Genomic DNA, 9,694 nt, shown 5'->3' on the forward strand with positions numbered 1-9,694 from the left:
CTAGTAGTAGAATTACCTGATCATGGTATTTCTATTTTAATTTTTTGAGGAAACTCCATCCTGTTTACCAATTTATATTCCCACTAACAGTGCATGAGGGTTCCTTTTTCTCCACGTCCTCACCAATACTTGTTGTTTCTGGTCTTTTTAATTCTAGCCATTTGATACGTGTAAGGTGATATCTCATTGTGGTTTTGATTTGTATTTCCCTGATGATTAGTAATGTCAAGCATCGTTTCATGTGTCTGTTTGCCATCTGTATGTCTTCTTTGGAAAAAAAAATGTCTATTCATGTCTTCTGCCCATTTTTTAACTGGATTATTTTGGTTGTTTTTTTTTTTTTTCCTGTATTGAGTTGTATTAGTTCTTTATATATTTTGGATGCTAATCCCTTGTTGGATATATCATTTGAAAATACCTTTTTCCAATCAGTAGGTTGCCTTTTCATTTTGTTGATGGTTTCCTTTGCTGTGAAAAAGGTTTTTATTTTGGTGTAGGTCCAATAGTTTATTTTTACAAGCATGTTATTTTAATACATAAAACAAACACTAGATAGACTATAGTAGTAAAGTACTAATTCTTAAAATCTGCTTGTAGTAGGCTTCCTCAAGATTAGTGTATTATTTGAGTTCCATGACCTTAAATTACTATAAATAAATACAGAGGAGTAGCTAAAAGAATTTTGTTATTGAAAAGATTGGGGATAGGGGCGCCTGGGTGGCGCAGTCGGTTAAGCGTCCGACTTCAGCCAGGTCACGATCTTGCGGTCCGCGGGTTCGAGCCCCGCGTCAGGCTCTGGGCTGATGGCTCGGAGCCTGGAGCCTGTTTCCGATTCTGTGTCTCCCTCTCTCTGACCCTCCCCTGTTCATGCTCTGTCTCTCTCTGTCCCAAAAATAAATTAAAAAAACGTTGAAAAAAAAAAATTTAAAAAAAAAAGAAAAGATTGGGGATATAACAAGTAAAGTTTTCAATTTGATATTATATTTTCTGAATATGAGTAGTATCTAAATACTCTCTTCACTTTCAGTGAGAGAATGAAAAGTTTCCACTCTAGACCCTGTCATAGTTTCATTTAAACCTAAATTCAACTCTGCTGGTAACTGCTTATAAGCATTTGTCTGTTAAGTTGCAGGACAAGGAGTTTTCTGTAGGTTCAAGTGAAATCATTGCTCATCGTGTTTCCAAAATATCATTCTAATCTTTGGTTCCCTCATCTAGTGACAAAAGAACATGGAAACTTAGTTTAGTATCAACACTGTAATTCATGTTTATGAACTAAGCAATCCAACTTTGAAGTCTGGCCTCTGAATCACTGCAATTAGGAACTGGCTACAAAAACATTTTACATATGAAAGAAATATCAAGGATGTTTACTATCTTATTAGGATTACATATTTCTTAGCTCTGTGAATCAAAACTCATTGTAATTAAGTGATTCATTTTTGGAAAAATAGCCGAAAAAATATATTTACATTAGTCAGTTTATTTAAATTGTGGACTCAATGTGTCAATCAATCAACAATTATTTATTTGTCTTTTATGTGCTCTAAACTGTTTTAGGCCTTGGAGACTGTAGAAGAAAGATTAATTATAACCCTCAAGAAACTTAGTATAGTAATAAGAATTAAAGACTCATGTAAAATAACTTATTAGAACATTGTACAATGGTACTGAAAATTAGCTACTAAACCACATAAATGAGATATTAACTCCCATAGTAATTCTTTTTTTAAAGCAGTTTTTTTTTTAATTTTTTTTTTTTTAAGTTTACTTATTTTTGAGACAGAGACAGAGCATGAACAGGGGAGGGTCAGAGAGAGAGAGGGAGACACAGAATCGGAAGCAGGCTCCAGGCTCTGAGCCATCAGCCCAGAGCCTGACGCGGGGCTCGAATTCATGGATCGTGAGATCGTGACCTGAGCTGAAGTCGGAGGCTCAACAGACTGAGCCACCCAGGCGCCCCTCTCCCATAGTAATTCTTAAGCAGCAAACATTATGAGGAAAGCTTCAAGAGTAGCTGGTGCTACTCAAAGGATGGATAGGTGGAGGGAAAAAGAACACAGAGAACATGAGTAAAGGGAGACAAGCAGACACAATGAAGGGAAGAGAAATGGACATGAATAGATGAGAGGCTGAGTATTGAGCAAATACAAGTGAGTAGGTCTAATAGGGACATATGTTGGAAATCTTGGCAACTAGCCCTGTTTACACTTGATAGAAAATGAAACAGTGAAGCACTGAAGGTTTTTGAGGATACTTGGAAGACCTAATGCACACAACATTTAGGAATGGTTTCTTTGATAGTTCTGTTTGGCATAGGTTGGAGGACAAAGAAAGACACTGCAATCAGACTGGCTAATTACAAGGCTTTTGATGATGAGAAAGTGGAAATGATAAAGCAAGCAAGGAAGGAGGGAAATAAGCAACCTTCTGAAACAGGAATCTTCAGGACTTGAGGTCTGAACATTTGAAATGATGAGCCATTTTAGAATGTCCCACAAAAACATCAGTTTCCAGGTGGGGAATGTTCAATTTGCAGATTGCAGATGCCCTGGTCCTACCCAGTGCTCATATTCTTCTCCATTCACCTTCTCAATGTGGACTACCTCTGAAGGATTCCCTTATTCTGGGATATTCCAGATCCTGCCACCAAAGCAGAGTCTTACTTGCCAGTTTTGACACCGAAACTTCCCTTACCTTTACCAAACTCCTTATTTTGCTGTTTCTTGTCATTCATATGGACTTTGCCTTACATGATTTTCAGGGTTCTCAATTTGAGCTATGCTCCTGACTTCTTAAAAATCTTGCTTTCAGATGCAGCTCAATCTGTGAAGGAATCCTAAAAATGTCTGTACCTACATCACAACTTTTGTCCTGCCTGTCATAACTCTTTCAAACCCAGAGGAAATTTGGATGTATCACATGCAAATCACATGTATACATAAACTGAAAGCTAAACGATCTTCTTAGGGCGTATGATAGGTTTTTTATTCTCCATAGTGTCTACTGTAACACATGGTACCATGTTTTGCCCTATTTTCCCTTTCTCACTGTTTTTAAGTAGCTTACTTGTGATGTGCTTCAGTTTATTGGTGTGTGTGTGTGTGTGTGTGTGTGTGAGAGAGTGTGTGTGTTTACACTGCTTAGAATTCATTGAAATTCTTGGATATATGGGTCTGTAGTTTTTATTAAATTTGGAAATTTTTCTATTGTTATTTTCCCCAAAATTGTCTGACCCCTTCCTTTTTTTTTTTCTGGGGCTCCCATTATGTGTGTGAAATATCTTAGATGTTTCATATTATCCTGCAATAAGCTTTATACATGTTTATTCAGTCTTTTTAAAATTTATTTTAAATCACTATGTTTTAGTTTAGTTAGATTTTCTTTCTATGCCTTTGAGTTTCTGTTTCTTTTCTTCTGAGATATTGCAGAATGGTTTCAGAGGATGGGGCTGCCTCTCTGGTTCACGTGGGCCAGATCGTCCCAACCTAGCTCTGAAGGGATGATGGCTCTGCAGAGAGTCATGGTGTAGCCACACCCAGAGGAGCCAGCACAGCAGTGGGAGCCCCTCAGAGAGCTGCAGCATAGGTGGACAGCAGCACCAAGCCACGGGAGTAGCATGGCCATTCCAGTGGATTTGTAAGGGAGAACATCAAGCCAAAGAGAATTATTCTTGAGTGTTAAGGTTTCACAGAGTTTTCTTGGTTAGACTTTGTATTTACTTGGTATCTAGTACCCCTTTCTTCTTTCCTATTTCTCCCCTTTGGAATGGGAATGCTTACCATATGCCTGTTCTACCACTTTTTTGGAAGCACACAACTTGTTTGATTTCTTGAGTTCACAGCTTGGAACGAAATTTTCCCCAGGATGAATTGTATCCCAAGTCTTTGTATCTGATTTAGATGAGACTTTGAACTTAGACTTTAGAGTTGATGCTGGAATGAGTTAAGACTTTTGAGACTATTGGGATGTAATTTGCTTTCAAGAAGGACATGGATAGGGGAGGGGCAGAATGTTAGGGACTAAATGTTTGTGTCCATTTCCAAATTCATATGTTGAAATCCTAAGCCCCATATGATGGTATTAGAAGGTAGTGCCTTTTGGGGCGCCTGGGCGACTCAGTTGGTTGAGCGATCGACTTCAGCTCAGGTCACGATCTCACCATTCGTGAGTTCAAGCCCCACGTCAGGCTCTGTGCTGACAGCTCAGAGCCTGGAGCCTGCTTCAGATTCTGGGACTTCCTCTCTCTCTGCCCCTCCCCCACTCATGCTCTATCTCTCTCTGTCAGAAATAAATAAACATTAAAAAAAATTAAAAAAAAAAAGAAGGTAGTGCCTTTCGGAGGTGGCTAGTATAGCTCTCATGAATAGAATTCATGCTCTTATAAGATACCTCAGAGAGTCTCTCACTTCTTTCCCATGTGAGGAAGCAGCAAGAATTTGGCCACCTATGAACCAGGAAATGGGCCCTTACCAGACACTGAATCTGTTAGTGCCTTGATCTTGGACTTCCCAGTCTCCAAAACTGTGAAAAATAAATTTTTGTTGTTTAAGCTACCTGGTCTGTATATTTCATTATAGCAGCCTGAATAGATTAAGACACTGGATAAATACTACTGAAAAATATTTCAAAAGGAAAGAGAGATACCAAAAGAAATCTTGCTCATTATTAGTAGATTTAAAAAAAAATAGGGGGTTTTTTATGGTTAAAAAAGTGATTGGGGTAAAAAAGATTGCAAATAGTATATAGTTTAATACTATGTGAATCAATATTGAGGAAAATGGATAGGGGAGAAGGCAATTTAAAAAGTATATAGAGTCTAGAAAGGTGAAGAGTTTATAACATTTTCTCTTATTTCAAATTTAATTTTTCTTAAAAATATTTTTTTTTTTTAGTGTTTATTTATTATTGAGAGACAGAGAGAGACAGAGCATGAGCAGGGGAGGGGCAGAGGGAGACACAGAATCTGAAGCAGGTTCCAGGCCCTGAGCTGTCAGCACAGAGTCCGACACGGGGCTCGAACTCACAAACTGCGAGATATGACCTGAGCCAAAGTTGGACGCTTAACCGACGGAGCCACCCAGGAGCCCCTCTTATTTCAAATTTTAGATTTGAAGCCCAAAGTACCTGTGAAAGAAGGACCTAATTCAGTCCTAACCAATGAATGAATGCCTGTTCCCAGATTTAGCAGTAGCTATTAGAAGCTTAAATACAACTTTTTTTGTTTATTTGCAGCTCAGTTATTTCAGTATGAGGAGAAGGAAAGAAATACTAAAATAATGCAGCAGGGAGAGGAGGGCAGGAAGGAATAAAAAATAGAACAGTGGGCCTAATAGTGATCCCTGGTCCACAAGACTTAACCTGCCAGGAGCAAGCAACCAACAGTTGCTTTCATTTGATATATAATTTTTTTTTTTTTTTACCCCAGCGACATGAATCGATACTCTTAGAACTCCTCAAGAAATATTTTTTGTTGATTTTATTCTTAGTGTGAGAAGAGAATATACAATTGGGGAAAGAAAGAAATAAATGAGCAAGTATGGTAATAATGTTTCGTTGAAGCCAAGGATAAAATATTTATAAAACTGAAATGTCAAAGGAAAAACTTAGAGTCAGACGTAAGAATATTAACTTACTGCTTTAAGATAAGGTTCAGATTTCTATTTTAAAACTTTGAAGGAGAAATATTTTCATCTTGTCTGAGTGGTTCTGTGTCACATTTTAATAGAAAAATAATTACATTCTAAAAATGCTTGTAAAGTACAGAGATTTTATGCAATAGGGGCAAGACATAAATGTCTTAAATCTGAGAGAAGTTTTCCTTTTTTCCCAAGTAATTGTCTCCTCTTATAGACAATATCATTGGAAACCTTGGAAACCATAGACTGGCAGTATAGCTTTTGAAAAAGTGAGCACTAAATTGCCAATAATAAAAAAAGCATTGATTTTTTTTTTTTTTTTTATTACTCTGAAAGGTGTTTTGTCTCCTTTGTTTGGCCATGGATGGGAGAAGGTACAAAACAGTTTGGACTGATAACAAAATCAGTAATTGCTGCACTAATTAATAGAGGTGTGCCAGAGAATTGAGAATACAGCTACCAGGCTACATTTCCTTAGGAAGCCTTTATAATTGATAGAGATGAAGTTTGGAATAAGGGCTACATTTAGTCTCTTGTTGTGCTTTGTTCCACTGCTCTGCATCTAAATCAGCCCAGACAAAAAGAGGGTGCCTTCCTGAGTTAGCTAGAACACCGTGTCCTTCCTATCAGTTCTCTCACTGTGTTTAAAGCTGTCGAAATGAGCTTTGAGCTGGTAGCCTAGGTTTGAAGAGGTCTCTTCCTGCAGCCTGTTTAACAGCGTGATGGGAGGTTAAGATCCATTTGTATCATGGGCATGGGCGTCCAATCAGCATTTTGAACAGTCATTAAATTAATTGCATTATTATTTTTTAATGTGCCCAGCAGTACTGAGTTAGATGCACTTTGATTTTTAAAAACAAAATAGGGTGATTCTTTCTGTCCTTCTTACAATGGTAGCTGGTCAGAATATAGGCGGCCATGTGGTGGTCTCAGAGAAAGGGACTCAAACTTCAAAATAAGAAATGTAACTGAAAACCAACTCTCTCAAGCAAAAGATCATCAAAGAAAGTTCAAGGTAGGGTGTTTTCCTAAAGCTGTATGACTCCTAAAGTAAAAAAGCTTGGAAAATGATAATAAGAGTTCTTAGAAATGGCCCCATTTTCTACTCTGCTACAGCTTGTACCTGTTGGCAGAGGATATCAGGTGGCCTCATTCTAGCTTATTTCAACTTCACCTAATGGCATTACTTACTTGGTTTTTAGGGATCACATTCCATTTTCAGATCACTTTCCTCACCTTAACTAATTGCCATTACACAGGGTCATCCTGACAGCACACGCACGAGAACAGAACAGGGATCGATGGCAGTTCGCTTAACGCCTTTTTCATGACTAAGTGGCAAAGAGCGGAAGCATGGAAAGTGAACATCTTAATGGACAGACATGATCAAGTTGTCCCCTGAAGACTTTTTTCCCCCTGAAAACAGTATCTAAAAGTAATTTAAAAAGTATTTTTCCTCCACCAATCTTGAAACTCACTGAGAATATTAAAAACAAATCATTTATTTTATCAGCTCACCCCATTCCCTAGCTTGATATTTTAAAAACTTTTCCATCATAACCTATCATTTCCTTTGCTGTCTTCAAGAAGGGAGGAAAACATTTTTATTTATCAGATAATTTGATTTTAAGGAAATGGCTTTACCCTCACCTTTTACTCGGGCATTCTCAGGAGCTCTGGCATTCCACAGTCTAATCAGATACAAGTTATATCTTGGTCTGGAAATAAAGTGTGAATTGTTAAGCCTCCGATATGTAACACTACACACCCATAAATGTCACTTGGGAGCCTGCAGATTCAAATCTAAAAGCAGTCCTTCGAATACCAGAGCAGAACGTACTTTTATGTGTTTTTCTTTATAGCCTCAAAACTGAAGATGATAGTTCATTGTAATGTGGGAACACAAGACAAAGTAATCTTCTGCACAGAAATACTTTATTTTGACTGTACCGTAATGACGTCTTGAAATTTCCATGGATTTGAAGATATAGCGTTTGTTATATACTCTAGATCAGATAGTATTGCTTCACTGAGTCAAGTTACAGTAACCCTTAGCATTTTCTGTAAACAAAAGGAATATTTTCAGTGAGGTTGCTTCCTAATGAGAACAGATGTCATCAGACTTAGTCTGTTGGTACTTCCTGTAAAGAAGCAGCAGTGGTATAGCGGGTGCTCAGGGACCTTTATTGTCCTGACATTAATTGCTCCCTAGTGAGGTTCACCTTTGTAGAAGCTGATCACTTCTTTTTTTTAAATTTGTAATGCTTATTTATTTTAAGAGAGAAAGCCCATGCATGCACACTTGCGCACGTACACGCGCGCACACCCACGCACACACACACACACACACACACACGAGTGAGTGAGGGGCAGAGAGAGGGAGAGAGAGAATCCCAAGCAGTCTCCATGCTGTCAGCACAGAGCCTCAATGGCACTTGATCTCAGGAACCATGAGATCATGACCTGAGCTGAAATCCAGAGTCACATGCTTAACCGACAGAGCCACCCAGGCGCCCCAGGAACTGATCACTTCTTACGTTTGTTCTCCCTTCCTTCTTCTCTCTTTTCTTTCTCTCTCTTTTTTCTTTTTTGAAGGAAAGACAGGTGAGAGAAAATGATGGAGAGGAAGCAAGGAGGCGATAAGAATACTGTTCATGGAGGAACAGGCTATTTGCTTTTTGGAGCCTGGGAGTCTGACAGGTCCTCCTGGCAAGAGGCAGCAAGATCCTTGCTTGGGGAATGAGATTTTTTCCACGGTATCTGGTGCTGTGTCCCTGAGGACATAGGAACAGCCATTTTACCCAAGTCCCTGGCTGTGTTTGTGCCAGACGTTGAGCCCTGTCTAGGTCCAGTCATGACTTAAACGAACCATGGTTTGGGCACGGTTTGGACCTGGGAGAGCAGCAGAGGGTGTCTAAGCTTCTGTTTGCCTGCTTCAGATCCAGGAGGAAGAACCCAGGAATCTGGCCAATCACTCATCTTAAGACTCCAGAATCCCATATGATTATTGTGATTATGTTGTTTCCTGCCATGTGTGCCAACTAAAAAAAAAATGTCAAGGTATCCTTAGATTGGGTAAAAGGTCAGAATGCAGACTTTGCTGTAACTTCCCACTGTAAATTCTTTAGTGGAGCGGGGAGGCATTAATGAGGTATTTTCTATGTATTGGGTTGTGTCCTCATAACCTGGGTTTAATTTTTGACTTTAGGTATTAAAACCGTTGAATTTTGCTCATGTTTTGTGAGAAACCAACTAAAGATCCTTTTTTTTTAATCAGTTACTTACAGTGCATCTTTAGATGCTATCATTTCCAGTACAACCAACAATACAAACACTGTGGTGCTGGCTTGGAGAGAGAAATCAAAAAAGCCTCTTAAAATGACATCCTTCAATGTTGCCGAGGGCATTCATGCTTTTGATTACCACTCTCGGCTCAATTTAATTGGTATGTAAAATAAATCATGGTAACTCTGAGGGCCTCATAAATAGTCTGGGATGTGTATTTGTATGCACGGGGCCTCTCCACCTTCTTGCTTTATTGCCAGAGAGACCAAGTTGAACAGCTCACATTTTATTGCCTGAGAATGTCTGATAATGATGCATTGTGATGTGCGGCATGTATGAACTACATTGGGGTGGAAATATGAGAAAGGGCCCCAATGCTTGAATTAGCGTTTTTATTAGAATTTGTGGAGGATGTGAGATGATACAGAGAAAGAAGACGGTTTTGGTGCTGTGTCTGCTATTCTGCCATCTTTCTAACACCACCGAATGCTCAACCTCCTGCTGCTGCTGTTGCGGCTGCTGCTACTACTACCACCACCACCACCACCACCACCACCACCGCTGCTGCTGCTACTACAGCTACCACTACTACTATTACTACTACCACCACGACTACCACCACCACTACTACTACCACTACTACAATTACTACTACCACCACCACCACTGCTACTACTACTACTATCACCACTACTACAACCCCTACTACTACTACCACCACTACCACTACTACTATTACTACTACCACCACGACTACTACCACCACCACA

The 9,694-nt window shown here is 39.1% G+C and overlaps 1 protein-coding gene across 1 annotated transcript in view; it reads left to right on the forward strand.

The window, feature by feature from the left end:
• The window catches only part of WDR49 (WD repeat domain 49), a 145,813-nt gene that overhangs the window by 30,140 nt on the left and 105,979 nt on the right, over positions 1-9,694 (forward strand). The window contains exon 5 of the mRNA XM_049628591.1: positions 8,917-9,084. Within this exon, the coding sequence (XP_049484548.1) occupies positions 8,917-9,084 (168 nt within the window). The remainder of the gene's footprint in view (positions 1-8,916; positions 9,085-9,694) is intronic.

Source organism: Panthera uncia, chromosome C2 (genome assembly GCF_023721935.1).
Source record: "Panthera uncia isolate 11264 chromosome C2, Puncia_PCG_1.0, whole genome shotgun sequence".
NCBI lineage: Eukaryota > Metazoa > Chordata > Mammalia > Carnivora > Felidae > Panthera > Panthera uncia.